Below are 23,256 nucleotides of genomic sequence, written 5' to 3'. Positions count from 1 at the left end.
TAGAAGGTGTGAAGAAAGCATCTGTTTAGGGTAATTATAGATTGTATTCTTTGGCAAGTGAATTTCCATAAACCACTGACACTCTTGAGAAAAATCTCATCGTAACCAAGAGAGATGACATTTTTTTTAAAGAGACATAACAATAGGCAAAAATTATGAAGTTCTTAATAACACCGTTATTTTAGGGCTTTTACATAAGCAGCTTACAAAAGGCAACGTACTTTTCCTTCCAGATTAATGAAGATAAATTTCTGAATGCATTCTGCTCCTTTTAAAAAAATTGAGCCATAGTTGAGTATGAATGGGCATGAACCAGTCCACAACCATAAAATCATCACAAATTTGGCCAATTTTTGCCCTCCCCCCCCAAACATTTCCAAGACCTTTTGTTCAGTTGGGTTTGGGGGTTGGGCTATTTAAACCCTCCATTTGGAAGGTGAGAAAGCAAAAAAACAAGTTTTGAATGGCCTAGTCAATTGAATCTCGCAGCTTGCCTGGTCTGCTAGTTTACTGTGAAATGTAAATGGCTGGCTTTGTTTTAACCCCCCCCCCCCAATGGAGAAGTGAAATGGAGGTTTTGACAGGTGTATATGCTCCACTGTGTGGCTACAAGCCATTTCAGGGATTGATTTTACTCTCTAAGCTTAGAATCATAGAATCTTGTGGTTCATGCCCATAAGATGAGTTAGTATGGAGTTGGACATTTAATTGCTTTAACATGATGCACTTTGGCCTAGCTGCACTGTGGTTCAGGCTGTGTTTCTGTCTTTTCCTTTCCAAATTATCATCCTGAAAAATACTGATGGTTACATTCTTTTCTGTAACAGTTAATGATCTCTCTCTTCTGTCTCTCTTATATTCAGCTCATTCTTTTTCTTTAACTCTCTGATCCACATCATTTCCCATCAGTTTGCCATCTGTCATCTGAGAATCAGTCCAGTTCTGGTATAGTAAACATTTCAAGCTCTACATTTCATGTAAACCTCTTCATGCTCTAGATGTTGTTGTTATTAAGACTACCCATGTGGTAAATCTGACCTTGACAATAGTAATGTAAAGACACTAGGTTCCTGAGGCGCTGGAGATAGCTGTCCTACTACCCATAATAACGCCTCAAGGCTTTGATGATATTACATTATCCTCTTATATGTACTATATATATATGCTGGGTCACCTCTTGTGCAGTTGGGCCATCTCTAATGGGATTCTTTGGCAGAGTATGTTTGGCCTGCAGAAGCCCTTGGCTCCAGTTTCTGGCACTTCTACTTTAAAAGGTCTGTAGTAGCAGGTGTTGGGAAAGAGATCCAGGTAGCTCAAATATGAGATATTGGGGAAACATTTATTTACCTGAGATCCTAGACATCTAAGGACCTGCTGTCAGAGTAAAAAAGTAGCTGGGGAAGGGACAGTGAATCAGTGGCAAAGCTTTGTGTGCAGAAGTTCCCACATTTGATCATTGACGTGTTCCAGTTAAATGAACCTCAGGCAGCAGCTGTTGGGAAAGACCCCTCTGTGTGTGAGACCCTACAGGACAGCAGCCATTCAAGGAAGACAGTACTGAGACAGATAAACCAATGGTCTCTTTCCTACAAGGAAATGATGACTTTTCTCCGAAGATAAAGAACACATCCAAGACTTACAGTTCATCAATGTATAGGCACTACTGTGTGTGATAGCCTGATGGTTCTTGGACACCAGTCTCTGTGGGTTCTCTAATATGTCAGATTAAATCTTACTGACATGCCTTTCAGTCATTGCCTCCTTCTGACAGCTCTGAAGTTAACTGAGCTGCAGAATATACATGGGGTTTCTGCTGAATGTTGACTGACAGAAAGAGGTTGTTGGAAAGAGGCTAGTGGGTCATCTTTTCTGTTCACATGGTTTTATTTCCCTGCTTTTTTTGTTGGCTTGTCAGGTTTCATTTTTAAATGTTTCCCAAGCAGTGGCCTGTTGAATTTTTTCTTCACTGATATGTATTGCATTTAACATGGTTCCAGATTAAACAATGAGTCTAGTCAGTTGTGGCCTATAATTTCTTTTCTTTTTTTAAGGAATTACCAATAAAATTATGCTAATATTCATTTATCTAGATGTGAAAGGCCACATTGAAACAGATTTTAATTCAATATCATTGTATCTAAGTTCAATTTGCCACAGGCCTGGAGCAAGTAATAATCATCCTCAGAAGAGTACACGATTGGCAGTATTCTTTTGCTTCCCTTCTCTCCTGATGCTGCTATGCTTGTATTAGAGTCAGGCACACTGCAGGTCTCCTCCTTTTTAGATCTGACAGAATACAAGCCTTCTAATCTCATGATGCCAACCCCAGGAAGAATGCTGCCATGCTATCCTAGTTGCCTCTTCTAACCCTTTAAAACCATACGAAGCAACAAGGATAACTCCTTTTCACACTGCAGTTTTCTACTGAGCTTGTTTTTATTTTTTTAGGGAAGTGGGGGGTTATAATGGGCCAGTAGTTCAAGACTTTTGCTCTTTCATTTGGGAAAAAAATGTATTTGGGGTGGAAGGAGAATGGATGGGAAAAGTGAAGGAGAGCTATCAAGAAATGAGGTAGCTTGGCATTCATTGTTTGCAGGTTGGAAGTAGACCTGTTTTTATTTAGTCTTTTGCTATTTATATTCCAGAATCCTGAGAAAATGTGTTTGACTTGGTTTTGAGATTCTTTGGTCATCTTAGGGCTTCTGAAATAGTTCTAGGCTGGCAATTTGGTGGTGATCCTTTGGTTCTGGTTATATTTCTTAAAGATGCAAACAGATGCATTTGAGATACAATTTTGTGCACACCTTATTTGGAACATATGTAATGCTTAGAATTTAAGAGGCAGGTGTTTGTTTTTTCCATCTGCATGGTAAACTGTGGGAAGATTCAGAAGCAAACTAGTTTTGTACAGTATATTGTTTATAGAGGACTGTCTAAGTTTATGGGGAGAACACTGTGAAGCCAGCTGAGCAAGGTTCTGACTTCAGGAGTAGTCTCATTCAGATCAATGCTGTGATTACAAAGGCAATATTAAGAAAACATTTCTTCTTTTGAGTGCAAAATAAAGTTTTTTCTGGGATTGCTGAGAAAATATTTCTAAGAATAGAAAACCTTTCCATTTTACATGGACATTATTAACTTAAAAATACAATTATATATATTCAGACTTGCCTTAATTCCTGTCCGCTTCCCATTTTGTTCCAGGCACATCAGCTGGATTACTCTGCTCACTGTCTCCGTTTAAAGTTCCTGACAGGAAACCAAATGCAATTCTATGTACCAAAGTCAGATGAGGATATCTTTGAACTGGTAATCCTAACTTTTCAATGAGAAGTCAGTGACTTTTTTAAAAAGCATGTCATTTATTAGTCATCCTCTTGGGCAATTAATGGCAGCCTTTTGAAATTCATTAACATCGAGGACTTGAAATTAGTATCAGAGCCTTATCAGCAGAATACTGTGTTTATATGCTTGCATACAGTGAGCCAAATAATTTATTTTGATCTGGAATTCATTTTTGATCTGGAAAATAATACTTGCTGTTCATCATTCGTTCCTATTGAATACAGAAAGAGAAGCACATAAAGAAACAGAGAGAAGGGCTGTTTTCAGGCCAAGGAAGCTGCATGATATCCATCCAAGTGGTTAGTGATAGTATAGAAGGGCAAAAAACAATGGTTCCTGTAATAAAAGGCAAGACATAGGGTCCTGGTAAGGCTTAGGGAATTTGAAGCTTTTGATTCGAGTAGAGACACTAAGAGATCAAACTTAAGAAAATGCTGACATTATTTTACATTTTGAAAAATAGTTTGTGAAACAAACAAGGGTAAATAAATGTGACTAGCGAAAAGTGAGGAAATACTAGCCCCTAGAGGAAGTGACAAGAACTACTAGACACAGAAAAATGCTGACATGCCTGGAAATGAAGGCAAAGTTTTAACATTTCAAGATGATTTGTCCACAAATTTTAAGATGACTTGGATAAAGCAGTGCCTCGTAAAAGGAAAAAAAACATTCCAACAAATAGAAAAACCTCCCACCTAGCAATAAGGAAACAATATCTATATACTGTTAGCCACATGCCGCTCCCATTTGCAGACAGCAAAATATACGCTTGCAGCCACACAAAGGCTAAAGAGATTTTTTTGCACACCTGGGTGCAGGTGTACAGAAGAATCAGAAATGTTTCTGTTTCCACAAAGTAAAGTAAAACATTTTAAAAATTAAAAATTGCTTTGCTTCTGTAGCAGCTGATCCTGGCAATAGCCAGGAGCTGCTTCTGGCCCATTCGCAGCAGCTGGTACTGAGAGCTACTTGGAGCTCAGAGTTGCTCCTCGACAGCACATCAGGGAGGTGGGGGAGAATGTCTTGGTGAGCCCACTCAGAGCAGCTTGGGCGAGAGAGAAGGAGAGGAGGAAGGACTGAAGACCCTCACTTCTAATTGTTAGTTTTTGTTTTTGCTTTGCAGCTATATAAAGAAATTGAAATCTGTGAGAAAGTTACACAACAAATTCATATTGAAAAATCAGACACATTGTTGGATAACTATGGTGAGTATGTGGATACAAGTGGCTAGTGATGTGGGTCTGAAGCAGCAGAACAAAATTTGAGTCCAGTGGCACCTTTAAGAGCAACGGAATTTTATTTTGGATATATGCTTTCAGGTGCATGCATACCTCTTCAGATGAGTATGTGTTTGTCATGGGATTTATATCAAAGAATTTCTACATATCCGTCAGTTTATCAGTATGCCTTCTAATTTTCAGTCCTACATTCTAATTTTCATCCACATCTCCATACTGCTATCAATGCAGACTTTCTCAAATGCGAGGAGACTCCCACCAGCAGAACATGCCTTTTTTGCCGAGCAAGGCTCTTTGCATCAGAGGAGGGCTAAGTAGCAATTCTAGCCTGGAACTAAACAATTCACTACTCTGACTTTCATGTTGTGGGTGTTGCTTGTGAAAAGTTGGGCCTGAGTGAGTCATAGAACTCATGTGGTATCAAGCCTTCTAATGAGTACTCTCACAAAGGCTAATGCAGCCCTGAAAAGGGTCCTGCCCTTTTCTGACAGAAATCCAGGCTTTAACTGAAAATAGTTGTGGTTGCCTAGCAACAGCCACAGAAGGTATTTGTTTCTTAAAGCTACAGTGTGCTGTTTCTGTTGAGGGAGTTATCCCCCAGGTTTAAATTTTTTTAATGATTTCAGTTTTTTTATTAGCTTAGGTTTTTAGAAACTGTTTTGTCTGTCCATGGTCCCAGTCTCTGGACTTAAATTCCACAGATGAGGCTACATTCATAATTGAATATATTGATGATGATAGCATTAGCCAGTTTTCTGCATTACATGAACCACACTAGCAGCCTATAGCCTCATTTCACTTCAGTCCTATTTTTAATGATGAACCAAAGTACTATTCACAAAACTTACTCTGAAAGCAAGACTCGGGAGAGATTTCTGCTACATCTGCTCTCCCCCTTGAGGGCCATAAATACTTTACTTAATGAATCAAGAGGCAAATTGCTGCCTCCACACCCTGGGAAGCTGTGGAATTTCAGAACAGCAACTGTACCATTTTAGAAAAGCCTTAGTAATGAATAAATAATGCAGGATGGTTAGCTTGTATTTGCATCCTGCATACTCAGTAGCTGATGTTGTAATCAAAATCCACCTTGAGACAAATACAAAGGTAAGTGGAGATGTCAAACACCAAAGGTTTTAGTTCTAGGGCTGGACAGTATTTTCCTCTTTTGCTTGTACATGATTATAAAGTAAGCAGTGAGCTGTGATTTGACAAAAAAAGACTTGATTTACTGGACTTAAAAGTAGGCAACTCTTTTGAGGATTGCACAGAGTGTAATAATGCATTTTGATAAATTAGCAATAGCATGACTGCCTTAGACAATGAATGTTAGTCTTTTAAAATCATATCCTTAAATATTTTCTGAATTATCTTAGTTTCCATTTACTGTAATGCTCCCATGTATAATTATAATTATATTATAAGATGAGATTTATGTGTTGCTTTACCTGTTTTTGAACATGCCAGAATTCAAATGCCTCATACATATGCAAAATCTGGAAAGAAAGAAGCATAAACAAAATAACAAATCATTTGGTGTATTTTGGAGACAGTATTGTAATTAGGAGGACTCCTATGAATAATTGCAGCCATCTATATAAAATACTGTTCTGTAGGATCTCTCCCAATATTCTACATTGTTTTACTCAAACAGGGGAATGGAATATTATTTGCATAATTTAAATGGTGTTTAATTTTCACCCCAATATTTGGACAGGTTTTTCCCTGAGCTCTATGGAAGAAGAAGGGAATCGCCGGCTCTATGTGAACAGTGTCAAAGAGACAGGTCTGGCTTTCAAGAAAGGTATGATCTGGGGAAGCTTTTTTCCTGATTTAATCATTTCCTGGATCGAAGCTGCTTTTTTCTGCTAGCCAAGATATACTTTTGCCTCATTAACATTAACTTAAGTGTCATTGCAAAATTATCCCAACCCATTGTCTCTTCCAGATGATTTTAGATTTAATTTCTGTTAAATCATAAAATTTTATTACCCAAAGTAATTCCAGAATAATGGTGGACTAGAGATTATTTTTCTATTTTATTATAGCTACCATTGATAACTAATTTATGGATGACTCAGGGAATAAACTTACAGAGAAAGTACTTTAAAAACAGGACAGTAGTGTACAATATCTTCCAAGAAGGAAATTAAATGGGCTAATTATACTACAAAACAAATGACAGGAACTTTAATTCAATCTGTTCATTTTGAAACTTCAGAAATAACTTAGAATAATGTAAGTGCTAGGTGTTTGGGCAAGTAAGGTGTAAAATACTGACTTGGAAATATTCAGTGGCTAAAACAAGATTATAAAGGCTGTGTGGTGGGCGTGATCTATAAGCATGCTTTCCTACATTAGCTCATCCCCCGGCCCCAGGTGTGTAAATGATCTAACAAATTACAAATACCTCCCAGCCAGGAATAGTGCCACGTTGGTGGTATTTGCATATCCAAAGTCCCATGTAGCCCCTAATTACCAGATATGTCTAGATTTTGCTGAGACTGCTACTCAGGATTAAGTTGTATTAGTGTAGAGGAACTGTTTTATGGACTCAGCCCTAAATGTGTTTTACTGTTGATTAATAATGCCAAGTTTTATACTTTAAAATACAGAAATGAATGCAATAACCTGCTGTGATTCATTATATACTACTTTCTCTTTGCAGGCTTGAAAGCTGGTGATGAAATTGTTGAAATTAATAAAAAATCTGCCAAAGATCTGAATTCAGCCATGCTAAGAGATGTTCTTGTTCAGCCTTCTCTATGCCTTACAGTGCGGACTTATCCTGAGTCAGAGCAAAAGCTAACACAGCTACCACCACGCCGCACAGACAGTTCTTTTGACTTGACTGACAGTCCTTTGAGATCTCTCAACAACAGCCAAGGTATCCTCCTTTAGCAAAAAAAGTAATAAATAAAAGCATGCCAGACTTACTTCTGACCATCCCTACACATGGGTGCATGCTATACTAAGAATTAGTTTGGTGTAGTTTGGTGTAGTGGTTAGGAGTGTGGACTTCTAATCTGGCATGCCAGGTTTGATTCTGCGCTCCCCCACATGCAACCAGCTGGGCGACCTTGGGCTAGCCACAGCACTGATAAAACTGTTCTGACCGGGCACTGATATCAGGGCTCTCTCAGCCTCACCTACCCCACAGGGTGTCTGTTGTGGGGAGAGGAATGGGAAGGTGACTGTAAGCCACTTTGAGCGTCCTTCGGGTAGGGAAAAGCGGCATATAAGACCCAACTCTTCTTCTTCTTTTTCTTCTAGTTCATAGATCACCAGGGTATTTCCCCCCCCCAAAAAAAACAATTATTAAGGGTGGTAATTATAGCCATCCCTTGACCATGTGAAACTGCCAGCATTCTCAGTGAATCAATAAAGATCCAGTGAAGAAGCTACTGAGAGGGAAAACTCTTATGCTAGGTGTATATTGGTGTTTTTTCTGGAGATGAAGAGACCACATCCTCCTGATGTATATGGCAGAGTTTTATACAAAAGTATTGTATAGATTGCTTGGTGAAGTTAGTGTCAAACCCTTCCAACAAGAAGCTTAGTGTTCAGGACAGGGATCTTAAAAATAAAGTATGCAGAATGTTCAAAGTATTAGTGGTCAAAGTTATAGTAAGTGTTAGCTACATTAATGGTATTCACATTAGCTATTGAGAAATTTAGCTGTGAACCAAACTCTCAGAGCAGTGGAGATGAATCAAGGAGCAAGTACAACTAAGTCCCTAATTTGAGGTATAGGCAGCCAACTTGATAGGAGAGTATCAGGAACAAAACTTGTGCTTGTAGCCTCTGGAGTTGCATGTGTACTGAGGTTACACAGGAAAACAGAAAAGTCATATTTAGTACAAAGGCTTTTGATGGTCTCTTTTTTGAGACTTTATAGTCATTAGGCTTGCAAGGATATGCTTGGAAGCATTTGGGCAGAATCACAAAACCTACTGAAAACCTCAGAAACCAGAGGAATGTATATTTGAGTAGTTTAATAAGATTTCCAGTGATTGGAGCAGGACTTCATTGTTCTGAACCATTCCCTGTCTATTTCCCTGACAAAGGCAGGAATGTGACTTTCTCACCTCTTTCCCCCAGCCTCAATGGCACCCACAGCACAAGAAGGAACATGGGAAGAATCTACGTTCCCTTGCCGCAGGGCAACCAAGTCAGCCCATCACCAGGCTGGTGCCAACGTTATCGGGAAGCAGGGATTAGCCCCGCAATCAGACAAATGCCAGCCTGGGCTTTAGCCCCCATGCAGAAAAGGTCCTGGAATCATCTTCTGGCACCAGTAGGGGAGCAAAGAACAGATCTGCTTTCAAAAACCAAGCTGTAAAAGAGAATTTGTACTTTTTCATTTTGTGCTTCAGTCATAACTGCCCCAAACATTTTTGTTTTATTTAAACATGTTAAGGCTATTGCTGGACTAAGTTGAGAAAAGCATCTGCAAAGAAAATATAGCTTGGCTTTTGAAGTTTCGCAAATGGTCCCGTCTTCCCCGTCCCCCCGAATTTGGAGAATTCTCCTTTACCACAAGATGTCATCATTATGCTATATGAAACCAGCTCATTGTCAATTTAATTTGTTAGTGACTACTTAAAAGAAAGACATCCTTTATCATGAAATTATAACCAGACCAAATCTTCCCACCAGTTTAGCATCATCAATCAGAACTACTGGCCCCCTCCCTCAGAGTAAAAGGCAGGAAGATGGACAGCTAGAGTGGCCACCTAGCCCATTTTCTACTGGCATGACTGGTTGTTCCTGCCTTTTCCTGCTGCAGTAAAAGGAAATCAGACTGACAAAGAATACAGTGGGTATATACGATCAAAATGGACACTGGCCACAGCATTATTCAACTAAAAGAAACAATGCAAGATCAAAAAATGTGATGACAGTTAAGCCATAGGATCACCAAAAATCAGACCTGACTCAACAGCTACAGACCTAGTCATTCCTATCTGTCTCTTTACCCTTTTCCTTGCTGTGCATCACCCATAGGAGGTCTCAGAGTCAATAAGTGGCAGTTCCATTTACAGGATCTCTAGTGACAGATGCCTCTGATATCCACTTTCAGTCTGAGTGGACAGTTCTGAGCTGGATGAGATAATGGGCTGACTCAGTTTGAGACAACTTCAGGGACAGCTTGGTGTAGTGGTTAAGAGAGGCGACTTCTAATCAGGAGAACTGGCATCACAACCAAACTCAAGCTGGACATTACATTTGCTTCCCTGTATAATTTCTGTGCAATATTCTGAAAACAAATTTTGTTAGCAGCCTGAATGTGTTGTTTGAGTTTTTCTTTAATTCCTATTACACCCAATAAATGTCATGTTTCATTTTAAATATTTAGTCATTTCTAATATGTTTCATCAGTCATAAATCCTCATTCACTTAAGAAATGAAAGAAGAGAGAAACCCTGGACAAAATATGGATACGTCTCTGATTTGATTTTTCTGAGTTTTGTCACTGTTCTTTGTATGAAGATTTCTTTTTCTTTTTTTAGTTCCTAATCCAGAGTGAATATATAAAATAACATTTTTATGAAAGAAAAATATATCTCTAAATGTATGTCATCTCATGGCTCTGACTAACAAAATCACTCACGTTTTAAAAATATTCTTGTTTCTATAAGGAATATAGTATCAGTTTAGTATTGTTTAGTATTGTTTTATCCAAGTTCATAGTCTGAAATTCCATTGCAAATAAAGTTCACATTTATCATTTTAGTGGGTAGCCCTAACTATATTTATATCACCCCTTCAAAAGTAAAAACAAATTAATACTGTATCTAGAGAACTCTGGAGATAAAGGTGTACAATATATATAATGAATGTGACATAAATAAGGCAGATGCTGTACTACAGTTAAATAAATTTCAAAGCAAAAAGATGGGGAGAGCCTGTGAGATACAATTGGCAGTACAATATTTGGTATGTTTGGCCACCCAAGTGTTTTAATTTATTTCTGTCTGGGATTAGTGTCTACACTGCAGGAAGTAGATTATAGCATGTTTTTCTTATAACAGGAAGGAGAGGCCAGTCAGCTATAAAAAGTAGTGGCTTTGTTAGTATAGCAAGAGTTGAAGATGTATTTTCATGTGGCTTTGAAAAGACTGTTAATCATTGGAGATAAACTGAAACTGCTCAAGTCAGGTAGGATAGGAAGCATAATTGAAGTGTTGTGAAAACCTTGACTATTAGATATTTATTCATGGTATCCAAAAATGAGATTCTTCTAAAATTGTTTAAACTATGTATAATTACTTAATTAATGGATCAAATATTTGAAAATCTAGTAATGATGCTATTCAAATGGTAATATAATTTCAGGACTATGGTCTTGATTTTTCTGTTATTTAAATAACACTTCTAAAATAGTCATAGAGACTGAATTAAAAAAAATTAATGTGGTAAAAGACCAGCTTGGATCTGAGATATTTTCTTAGCAGCTGAGGAAAGGATACTCCAATTTTTAAACACATTCTTAATTTGTTGGTTATAGGCAAGTTTGTACATAAGTTAGCTGAACTTGGATGATATATTCTATTGCTGAACTACTCTGCTGTGAAATCCCCCCCCCCCCGATATCTATCTGCTATTTTTCTCCATGTAGTTTAAACCCATTACTGGGGGTCCTCTCCTCTGCTGCCAACAGGAACCTTTCCCTGCCCTCCTCTGACAACTTTTCAAATACTTAAAGAGGGCTATCATGTCCCCTCTCAACCTCCTCTTCTCCAGTTTGAACATTCCCAAGTCCCTCAGCCTTTCCTCATAGGGTCCCAGATCATTCTTATCGCTCTTCTCTGAACCCTCTCAATTTTGTCCATGTTCTTTTTGAAGTGAGGCCTCCAAAACTGCACATGGTACTTTATTTATGATAGGTACAGATCTTTGTATTCAGTCCATCTGTGTCCTTAAAGTAATTCTGCTTGGTGAGAAATCCCAACATTCTATCACCATTAAAACTGATTTAGAAATGGTAATCTTCTTGCCCAAATGCAGAGTCATTAAACAAAACAAACATATTTAGAAACATTTTTTTTCTAGCATGCTGTGTGTACCAGAGTCATAGTAGGCTGGGTTGGGTGCATTTGCCAAATTTAAAAAAAAACCCTGCTTTATGCCCATCTAGAATACTTGAGTTTACAAGGGCATTTCTGAAAGTAAAATGTTTGAGAGCAAAATACATGATAACTCATAGTAAATGTGTTATATTTTAAAAAATATGTAGGCGGATCAAAATATCTTTCTAGGAAAACTATTTCTGAGTCCAGTTTTGATTCTCTTTCAAAATTATAGCATCAAATGGTTCAGATTATGTGGTAATTCCATGGAAAGCATTAATTTTTACTGTACTGATCTGCCTGCAAGGTTCTTTTAGCATCAGATTCTCTCTGTTTAAGAAGTCTTTCAGTTATGGGCTCAGACAGAAAGATTATTAAGTTATTTGCTTCTGGTATATCACTCTTTGCTGTGTTGCACCCTTGTGATGTTGTTTCCCTGTTTTCATGTGTGTTTTTCATTTTGTTAGGACACTTTCTTTGCAGCGAACAAGACAACTGTGTTGAGACAACTCCAGAAGAGGCAGAAGTGCTTCCCCTGGAGTCCTCTGATGAGGCTGATAAAACTGGCAAGGTGTGAACTTTTTTTCTTTTCATATTGTATAAATAGCTGTGGCTTGGAGGGCTCAAAACTAGCCTGACTTCACAGCTGTGTGTGATTAGAGCTTCTCTTCCAGGGGAATGTTGATCTTGTCTTTAAGGTGTTTACAAATGATATGGAATGAAACCAATTAGAGCTCTGATTACAGCCCATTACCACCAGCTGAATCTCAATGCTCTCCCCTCTGCCCATCATGAACATGTGACAGTAATACTGAAGACTACACATTTGGGTGTCCTTTGCCTCATATTAACCTGTCCAAATACCGTACACGACATATCATGTTTCCCCTTACCTCCTTCCTTTTCACCTCTTTGTATCTTAAATACAAAATTATATATATGCTTTTCAACTGGTACCACAGTTTCCATGGTGGCATCCTAAATGCAATAGCAATACCAGACAAGCTACTTTTGATTGACACAGAACTCTCCAATTATATAAAATGGCTGGACAAATTGCTTACTGATAGCTGCATATTAACAGAAGGAAACTGTTAGGTTTTGTTTTTGCATGTGTGCATGGTAATTCTTTTTCTTCGACTTTACCTACCATCTTACATGCCTAGGAATTGGAAAAGGAAGCCCTCTTTGCTTTCTCATTTCTCAAACTTCTCAAAAAATAGTGCAACAAATCCTTTTCAATTAGAGTATAAATAAATTCTGAATATCCTTTACTATGATTATTACTCTTTATTCTTATAACTCGCCCTTCCCTATGCAGCCCAGGGTGGGTAACAACAAATCTCAAACCGGGAATACTGGAGTAGGAATTCCCAGTGTTTTAAAGGTGTAAGGCATGTTTGGAATTCTGACACAACCCCAAAATGGCTACCATGGAAGGCAGAGTTATATACATAGAAAGGAAGCCCAAATGCTTCCTTTGTAACATGTTCCTTTGAAAGACAGGTAACTTTAAACAATTACATTGGAAGGAGGAGTGAAAGGGAGAATTAAACCAACACTGTGGTGGCAACTGCTGCTGAAATGATGTCATTTAAATTTGGAAATCTGATCACATTTCCAGTGGTCAATTAAAAACACTGTTGGGCAAATTCACACCTGATCCCACTATCTAAAAACACCTGATGGACACCAGGAGTGGAGTCGATGAGCATCATAACATTCATTGGCATCACATTGGGTCACCCATAGTCTAGAGCAGGGGTGGCTAAACTGGCTCTCCAGATGTCCATGGATTACAATTACCATAAGCCCCTGCCAGTATCATACTGGCTAGGACTCATGGTAATTGTAGTCCATGGACATCTGGAGAGCCACAGTTTGACCACCACTGGTCTAGAGAATCCAAAATACTCAGAGTTGGCTTGGTAATCAGTAACAGGTCTGAGCTCCCCCTTCATCTATTCTGTGATCTGCATTTTTTGTTTGGCTACTTTTAAACTTTTGCTTTGCAGCAGCTAAACAGAGTTCAGTTCTCTGAAGGAAATTCCATACATCACACATGTACCTGTGTGACAAGCACACAAACGTCTATTGTAGTGGCCTAGGAAACTGCATTTCATGGTATACCATGAAATATGCACATGGCAAAAATAAATGTGTATTTGCGTATGTATGTATGTATGTATGTATGTATGTATGTATGCATGTATGTATGTATGTATGTATGTATGTATGTATACTTAAGAAAATTCTATCCATGTATGAAATACATGTAAAGTAACCCTGAGTTGTAAACATTATCCTGTTAGAGTATCATAGTAGAAAGGAAGGAAAAAGCTCTTAGCCTCTTATTTCCTGACCCTTTGTCACGTTCAAGCCTGGATCCCCTTCCATCATAGCTTGGCAGTGGAAGGACTGCTTGTGCAAAAAGGAGGAGGGAAGTATTAATGTCTATTGATGCAGGTAGATGACAGAATGGTTCGAGCAGAGTCGCCTGAAACTCAACCCCTCCAAGATGGAGGTCCTGTGGCTGGGAATTTGGGGGCAGGAACAGGAAGCGCATTTACCCACCCTGGCAGGGGTGCATCTTACCATCGCGTCCCAGGCCAGAAATTTGGGTGTGACCATTGATGCCTCCCTGACTATGGAGGCGCAGGTCAGGAAAGTAGCTGGCCAGGCATTTTTCCATCTTTGCCAAGCTCGGCTACTAGCGCCCTACCTGTCCTTTACGCGGGCTGAGACCCACATACCTGAGGGACCGCCTACCGCCCTATGCCCCCTGCAGGGCTCTGCGCTCTGCGAGTGAGAATCTTCTGGTCGTTCCCGGCCCCAGGGAAGCACACTTAGCCTTGACCAGGGCCAGGGCCTTTTCAGTCCTGGCCCCCACCTGGTGGAATGAGCTCCCGGGAGAGCTGCAGGCCCTTTCAACATTCCGCAGGGCCTGCAAGACGGAGCTCTTTTGCCAGGTCTATGGTTGAGGCTGGGGCTGCTGTGGTACATCGACTGCTCTCCCCCGGGCTTCTTCTTGAACACGGTTAACCTCCTTCTCCTCCACCCCCCCTTTTTTTAGGAAGGGGGATAGGAAGGGGATTTTATTATTATGCCGCCATGCTGTGATATTTTTAAGTCTTTTAATGGGAGTTTTAATGGGGTTTTAAGACACTAACCCACCACGAGCCATTTGGGAGTGGCGGGAAATAAATTGAAATAACAACAACAACAACAACAACAACAACAACAATAATAATAATAAACTTTTAGATATGCTCAGTACCAGACTAGTAGGAAGTCAGAAAGGTATTACCACATTTGAAAATTTCTTCTAGATTATTAATTTACATATATTTTTGAATATTTTTCGGTGCTTACATCCCAAGTAGATCACTAAAATTCTGCAGAGATAGAAGTGACCTATGTCCTTGTATGATTTCTTTTACCTCCCTTTTTACTGTTGCATTTCCCTTAGGTAAAATTTTGCTGTAGTTACTAAATTGCAAATTAAAAGGGGTTTCAGTGGCCTTATGATTATCAGATGAAATATATGAAGCAAAATTTACATCCTTTATAACCAACTGCCTGAATTGTTAATAATCTCTAGGTTTGTCTGCAATATTCCTTTTTAATGTGTTTAGTATTGCCAGGTAACCCCTGACCAACAGTGGGGGATGGTAGGTCAGGGTTGCCAGATCCAGGTGGGGAGACGCCTGGAGATTTGGTGCTAGAACCAGATAGTCTCCCCTCCAAGTTCTTGTGTGTTATGTGCATGCTTTAAAAATGGGAAAATATTTTTAGGATGACATTTTGAATTTATTGTGTATTCCTGTTAAACCTAAACTGAACATGTAACCTAAACTGCTATACCAAAGAATTTTACATGAGTGGCAAACACATAATGGATTTGTTTCCATATAGTCCATTTTCAAGCCACTTTTTTGTGCCACTTTAGTAACCGGTTGCTACTAGATTATTTCTGTCATTTCAGAGATACCAGTTTTAGTAACTGGTTTCTAGCATCATTTATTTACGTGTTCATACAAGCCTGCTTGTATTGGGTTAGCAAAGCGAGGTTGAGCTGCTTTTGAGGGAAACTGCTTTCTTCCTACCCCTTCGTTGTACCTATGAATCACTGTGGTGTGCAGTTTAAAATTTAATTTAAGGAATTAGATCTGATAGACAGAATGCCCGAAGAACTATGGACGGAGGTTCGCAACATTGTACAAGAGGTAGCAACTAAAACCATCCCAAAGAAAAAGAAATGCAAGAAATCAAAATGGCTGTCTGAGGAAGCTTTACAAATAGCTGAGGAGAGAAGGGAAGTTAAAGGCAAGGGAGAAAGAGAAAGATACACCCAACTGAATGCTGAATTCCAGAGAATACCTAGGATAAGAATGCCTTCTTAAATGAGCAGTGCAAACAAATAGAAGAAAACAATAGAATGGGGAGGACCAGAGATCTCTTCAAGAAAATTGGAGATATGAAGAGAACGTTTCATGCATAGATTAGTATGATAAAGGACCAAAATGGTAGGGAAATAACAGAAGCAGAAGAGATTTAAAAAGGTGGCAAAATTATACAGAAGAACTGTACAACAGTGAGCTTAACATCCCTGATAACCACGAGGGGATAGTCACTGACCTGGAGCCAGACATCCTGGAATGTGAAGTCAAATGGGCCTTAGGAAGTCTCAGCAACAATAAAGCTAGTGGAGGTGACAGCATTCCAGTTGAACTATTCAAAAGTGCTACACTCAATATACCAACAAATTTGGAAAACTCAACAGTGGCCACAGGATTGGAAAAGGTCAGTTTACATTCCAATCCCAAAGAAGGGCAATGCCGAAGAATGTTCAAACTACCGCACCATTGCACTAATTTCTCATGCTAGTAAAGTCATGCTCAAAATCCTACAAGCTAGGCTCCAGCAGTATGTGGACCGAGAACTTCCAGAAGTACAGGCAGGATTTCGAAGAGGCAGAGGATCTAGATATCAAATTGCTAACATACGCTGGATCATGGAGAATGCTAGAGAGTTCCAGAAGAACATTTACTCCTGCTTCATTGACTATGCTAAAGCCTTTGATTGTGTAGAGCACAACAAATTGTGGCAAGTTCTTAAAGAGATGGGAATACCAGAGCATCTTATCTGTCTCTTGAGAAACCTATATGCAGGTCAAGAAGCAACAGTGAGAACCGGGCATGGAATCACTGATTGGTTCAAAACTGAGAAAGGAGTTCGGCAAAGCTGTATACTGTCGCCTTGCCTATTTAACTTGTATGTGGAGCACACATCATGAGAACGGCAGGATTAGATGATTCACAAATTGAGATTAAGATTGCAGGGAGAAATAACAACCTCAGTTATGCAGATGATACCACTCTAATGGCAGAAAGCAACTAGGAACTAAAGAGCCTGTTTGATGCGGGTGAGGGAGGAGAGTGCAAAAGTTGACTTGAAACTCAACATCAAGAAAACCAAGATCATGGCATCCGGCCCTCTCAATTTCTGGCAAATAGATGGAGAAGAAATGGAGGTAGTGACAGATTTTATTTTCCTGGGCTCCAAGATCACTGCAGATGGAGACTGCAGCAAAGAAATTAAAAGACGCTTTCTCCTGGGGAGGAAAGCTATGGCAAATCTACACAGCATCCTAAAAAGCAGAGACATCACCCTGCCAACAAAAGTGCATCTAGTCAAGGCTATGGTCTTCCCAGTTGCAATGTATGTGAAAGTTGGACCATAAGGAAGGCCGAATGTCAGATGGAGGCTTTTGAACTCTGGCGCTGGAGAAGACTCTTGCAAGTCCCTTGGACTGCAAAGCGAACAAACCGGTCAGTCCTAGAGGAGATCAGCCCAGACTGCTCCTTAGAAGGCCAGATCCTGAAGATGAAACTCAAATACTTTGGCCACCTCATGAGAAGGAAGGACTCCCTGGAGAAGAGCCTAATGCTGGGAGCGATTGAGGGCAAAAGAAGAAGGGGACGATAGAGAATGAGATGGCTGGATGGAGTCACTGAAGCAGTTGGTGCAAACTTAAATGGACTTTGAGGAATGGTAGAGGATAGGAAGGCCTGGAAGATCTTTGTCCATGGGGTCGTGATGGGTTGGACATGACTTCACACCTAACAACAAAAACTCTGGGATGGTAGCTGATTTTCCTCCAGACCAGACTAGATTCTGGAGATTTTTGTTGGTGGCGTGGATTACTTGGGAATGAAATTGGGGTCACTGTGGGTAGGTGGGCAGGTAATTGTGAGTTCCTGCTTAGTGCAGGAGGTCAAACTAGATGACCTTGGAGATATCTTCCAGCTCTATGATTCTATGATCTTTCACTGAACTCCTCCTCCCAATAATAAAAGCCCCAAACTCTGCTCTGGTTTGGCTTCATATAAGGATAGCTATAGGCATGCAAGACTGGCATGCAATAGGGATGCCAAGTTCCAGGCAGTGCCTGGAGATTATCCAGAATTAAAAGTGATTAGTAGACTAGAGATCTCACTTCCCCTGGAAAAAATGGCTATATCAGAGGACACGTATTATACCCTATTAATGTCCTCCTCTAGCTTCCCCTGGCTCCATCTCCCAAATGTCTCAAGAATTTCCCAACATGGATTTGGCAACCCTAGTGAGTATGTACATACATTTTCCCTTCACAGCTGCAGCCTGCCTGGCATGGAGATGAAGGGTAGCTTTTTTGCTTCATGTGGTTGGAAAGAGAAGCTCTACAGATACAGAGCCTGACTTCCTTCCATCTGCTGAGCCCAGTTAAAAGAGAGGGCAGAATTGTTACTAGCATCAATTAATTATCCACATTTTACAATGCTGTGATGCCATGATCTACTGTGGGCTTGTGGTGCAGAACTCTTTCCTCCCGTCCCAAGTGTTTTCAAGGGCTAAAACAGCTGCACAGGCACCAGCACATACTGTAAAATGGTCATGAATCCACTTGTGAGAGGCAGAATACAGAGGCCACTGCTGCCACCCACCCCATGTGATTCCAACCACCTTTGAACACACCCCACCCAGATTAAAATAGAGCAAAAACAAAAAACAAAACCTCTACCTTAATGCACTAAAGTATTTCAGATGACAGATATTGTGACTGATACAAACTAGGAAGGTGTGTCACATACTTCAGAACACAGCTGAACCAGTTACTTTGTGCAGGAAGCAACGTGCAACGGGAATGCTTGGGAGGAAGGCAGGAGGAGAGAAAGAAACTGTCCCTCATTGGCAAAGCCTGGGAGGCATGGGGGAGGAGGTCAGGCAAATCTCTATCTCTTTGGCAAAACCTAGGAGAGAGGTAGGAGGATGGAAGGAAATGGCCTCTCTTATTGGTAGAAGACTTGTGACAGATTTCACAACCCTTAGTGCTGATTGGAGGGGCATGACAAATGATAGGTGAGGCCACACCCTTATGTGCACCACCATGGCTACTAGTCTTCTGGCTGCATTTAAGCTGCTCTTATGGAGAAAAGGCTTCCTGACCTGACCACAATATAAAGCAACCTCCCATGGAACAGGAAATATAGACATTAAAGCTCTTTCATCTGCTCTTTCATTCTCCCACCAATTCCGCCCCCCCCCCCCCCCACACACACAAGCACACAATGTGGGCCTAGTGGGAGAACAGTGGGAAAAGGAAATGCATTTGTGTACAAAGTACAGGAAGATCCATTATGCTAATAAGATGTGCATATGTAGAGTAGGTCTCCTTCCACATGTTCTGAATGTTCACCTACAAAAAGGAATAGGTTGAAAGAGGAAATTCAAGAGCATGAAATATGCTGCTTGTCTATTTTGCATATACTATTTGCTTCCTATTTCTTCACCATCTCTTATCCATTCCCTGCTTAGTGTCTTTTTAAAATATTTTGTTTTAGTCTAGGATCAGCTTATGCCATTGTACAGGAAACTTCCAAACTGGATGGATGAATGAATTTAGAGTATGTGAAGGCTTTTCTTTCTTTCTTTCTTTCTTTCTTTCTTTCTTTCTTTCTTTCTTTCTTTCTTTCTTTCTTTCTTTCTTTCTTTCTTTCTTTCTTTCTTTCTTTCTTTCTTTCTTTCTTTCTCTCCCCCCCCCGTTAGTGGTGTTAGATTAAAGAGATGAAAAAGAATTTTGGTAACAGATGTCCTTTTTAAAAAAGCCCCGCTGAGCGGAAGTGCTACTGGACATCCGTTTCCTTCCCTCTAAATTAGGGCAGCTGTCTCATGAAATTGCAGATAATTATCTTATGTCGTATCTGATGTTGAACATAATAATGATTTTTTCACACATGTTTCAATTATCCAAGCATTTTATGCCTGATTTTTTTATTTTTAGTGGCAGTCAAAATACATTAAGATATGTATGCCCTCACGTTCTCTCTCCGCATATAAGAGTGATATTTGCTTTTTAAAATATTATTTTTCCTGAAAGCTGTTGGCTTTCAAAGATTTTCTAATTGGCAATCTGCTTCATTGCTTGACATTTTAATATTCTTAAATAGTCCAGGCTGCAGCCAATCAGCTTTCCCCCAGCCACAGGCAAGAGACATTTATTTTGCACTGGGGATTTTGCTTCTTCCTTTCAAGTTTAAGCTGCCCTTGCTTGAGTTCTTTTGCAAAAGCTCCTTGAAAGAATTAAGAACTGGTTCTGCAGCTTACATCTGAGACCATTCTCCTTGATTCCACTGAGTGTGTGTGTGTCTGTGTGTGTGGTCTGAAGAGGACTCCAGAGAAATTTGGTAGCTACACTTTCTTATTAATATGCATGAAAGGATACAGCAGCATGAAATACTTGGGCTGAAAAAGGATTTTTCAGTGGTTAACGGGTCAAGGAATCTGAATTTTAGTATGTTGGGGGGTGGGGTCTGAATACAGCAAACAATGGAATCATTAGTGTAACATTGTTTTGATGATGTCAGTTCTTTAGAACAGCTAAACATAAATACAGAAATGCAGGCACTGAGAAAGCCTCAGTTTCTGTTTGGCACATGCATCATTTGTTGCAAACAACTGTATATAACAAATAATGAAAGAATGGTACATTTCACTTTACAGCAGTAGGAGAGAGATCCAGTGATTTTCAGTTTTTGAATGTGCAGCATCACCAGATAGTACTCAAAGAGTTAGATTTGTCTGAAGTTTGTTTATCCAGCTAAAAGAACATTATATAATTAGTGAGTTTTTCCTGTCAGTGATCTTACAGTCAAATGATATATAGTTGTTTTGGATAGCTGAACTTTGTTGCATTGTTGAAAAGGAAAGAGGTCTTTTTGCTACTAGACACAGTTCTGTCAGTTATTAGCTGTGGTTATTAATGTTAGAAGCACTTATTACTTATTTTTCAAGCACTGATTGCAAGGACTTATTTCTTATCTCTCAGTTAACATAGTCTGTAAGACAAGTAATTTTCCAAGCAGAAATGGATCCAAACATGAGCATACGAGTTATTTTGCTGTATATTAATTAAGGTATATGATTAAGTAGGTATCATATTAAAATGTAGCCTGTTAAAGTTTGTATATTGTAGATTTAAAAAAAAATTCTTGTAGTCTTGAAATTTACATTCTGGAAACCTTAAATATATGAAAAATATATATATCATTCTCTGTAAAATGAATCCATCAAAAGAAGAGATGCTCCTGAAGATGGAGAAGGTTGCACAAAGAAATGGGTGAAGTTTTTTTTTTTTTAGGTGTAAAGCCCATGTGCAGAGTTTGCAGCTTCATTTAAGGCCTGAATCAAATGTGTTCAAACATTAACAGCTGTCATGTCTTCCATATCTAATATATGTGCACTGTTCAAGCTCCTAGTGATTTTTTAAAAACTTAATTTTAGATTGGAACTTAATATCAGGTTGGGATTAAAATGCTTGGAAAGAAAGGTTTTAATTTTTCCTTTTGCTGTTTTCGACGGCGGGCAGTGGCAGCGAGGGGTGGAAAAGCCATGCCGCCCCGAGTGGTGGAAGAGCTCCCTTTTGCAGGCCCTGTGGAACTCTTTTAGCTCCATCAGGGCCCTGATCTCCTCTGGGAGCTCATTCCACCAGGTTGGGGCCAGGACAGAGAATTCAGCTGGCAACCACTGTAGCTGATGGAGAATTGGCCGAATGTGGGTCCTCCATGGTGTTGCTGTGAGGGCCCTGGCCGCTGCGTTTTGGACCAGCTATGTGATAATAGCCCAGTTTACAGATTTTGATGATTATTATTATTATCATCATTATTGATGGTTATTATAATATAATTATTAATAAATTTTGTATGTTTCTTAATTTCAAAGAGTACGGAACAAGTTGCTGCTTTTTGTCGCAGTCTTCATGAGATGAATCCATCCGACTTTAGTATCAATCCTAAGGAATTTACTGGTCCCCAGCAAGCCGTAAGACAGCTAACTGATGCTGATAAGCTGCGCAAGGTTATTTGTGAGCTCCTTGAAACAGAACGCACCTATGTCAAGGTGAGCTGCTTTTGGGGGAAACTATTTAATAGTAATCAAAATATCTGATTCTTAATACAACCAGGGGCGTGCAGTGTCCCTGCAGGGACACTGTAGGTTGGGGGGAGGGGCTTGGGCCTGGTTCTGCAAATTATGCATGGCGTTGGCCTGACCCATCCCCTGCTGGTACCCGCAACATTCCAGGCTTTCTGGGGTGCTGTACCAGGCCATGGCTGGGATGGCAGCAGCATTGTGTACAATCACGGCTGCCCCAGATTTCCTGCCCCCTGCATAATCGGTCTTCTAGAGCTGCCTACTAAGCATCTGCCCCCCCCCCCAAATTTAAACCAGTTAGAGGCAAACTGAATTATAAAATGTTTTATTGTGTATATTATAAGTGTTTTTGATGTTATCCCATATTGTTACCTGAGCATTTAGAAAGGGAAGATTATAAAAATAAAGGTTGATTTTATTATTTTATACATTTGTTTATTTATAGAGATAAGCATGAACTGGCTCATGAACTACATTTTGTGATGAGGTTCAGCCAGCTCATGGCTGGCCAACCAGCATGGACCTTCCATAGACTTTCAAGTAGTTTGTGGCAATTTATGAATAGATACATTTCCAGACAGGGTCTCTGCTCAGTCAAAATGTTTATCAAACTTCCGAAGGAGAGGTGGTTTCCAGCGTGCTTGATGTATGTAGCTTGTGCAGGGACCATTCTATACACTTCTGAGCCTGTGTCTGACATTTCCCTGAAAAGCACTTTCCTGGGAGCATCTCCTAGGGAGGTATAACACAGATCCCTAAATCCAATATGCACATAACTTGGAGGGTATCTAGAGGAGAATTGTGTGGAGCTGTCTCTGGCTTGTGCAGGTTCTGTTCTATACACTCCTGAACCACTGCCCGTCATTTCTCCAGAAAGCACATTCCTGAGGGACACCTCCTTTGGGGAAGGGTATAATTAGGACCCTGTATAAAACCTGGAGACCAGGTTGGGGAAAGTCACTTGGAGATTCCTTGCAAGTTTTGCATCTCTAGCATGCTGGGAGAGGAGCTGTTCTGTGTCACAAACTTTTTGGTTCCTAAACATTTGTGACCCACAAACCAAGCATACCACAAACCAAAGGGAACCACATTTTTCCAGTTTGGGCCCATCCTTACTTTCTACCATATGA

General features: G+C 39.8%; 1 protein-coding gene across 19 annotated transcripts in view; it reads left to right on the top strand.

Annotated features, from left to right (window-relative positions):
- Positions 1-23,256, top strand: part of TIAM1 (TIAM Rac1 associated GEF 1) — a 243,876-nt gene that overhangs the window by 196,949 nt on the left and 23,671 nt on the right. For all 19 annotated transcript variants that reach the window (XM_077342518.1, XM_077342512.1, XM_077342529.1 and 16 more), the window contains 6 exons: positions 3,205-3,309; positions 4,469-4,550; positions 6,301-6,387; positions 7,252-7,470; positions 12,124-12,227; positions 21,917-22,093. In XM_077342518.1, coding sequence (XP_077198633.1) covers positions 3,205-3,309; positions 4,469-4,550; positions 6,301-6,387; positions 7,252-7,470; positions 12,124-12,227; positions 21,917-22,093 — 774 coding nt within the window. The remainder of the gene's footprint in view (positions 1-3,204; positions 3,310-4,468; positions 4,551-6,300; positions 6,388-7,251; positions 7,471-12,123; positions 12,228-21,916; positions 22,094-23,256) is intronic.

Source organism: Paroedura picta, chromosome 6, assembly GCF_049243985.1.
Source record: "Paroedura picta isolate Pp20150507F chromosome 6, Ppicta_v3.0, whole genome shotgun sequence".
NCBI classification, from domain to species: Eukaryota; Metazoa; Chordata; class Lepidosauria; order Squamata; family Gekkonidae; genus Paroedura; species Paroedura picta.
Note: the sequence above shows the minus strand (reverse complement) of the source record. Positions and strands in the feature narration are given on the sequence as shown.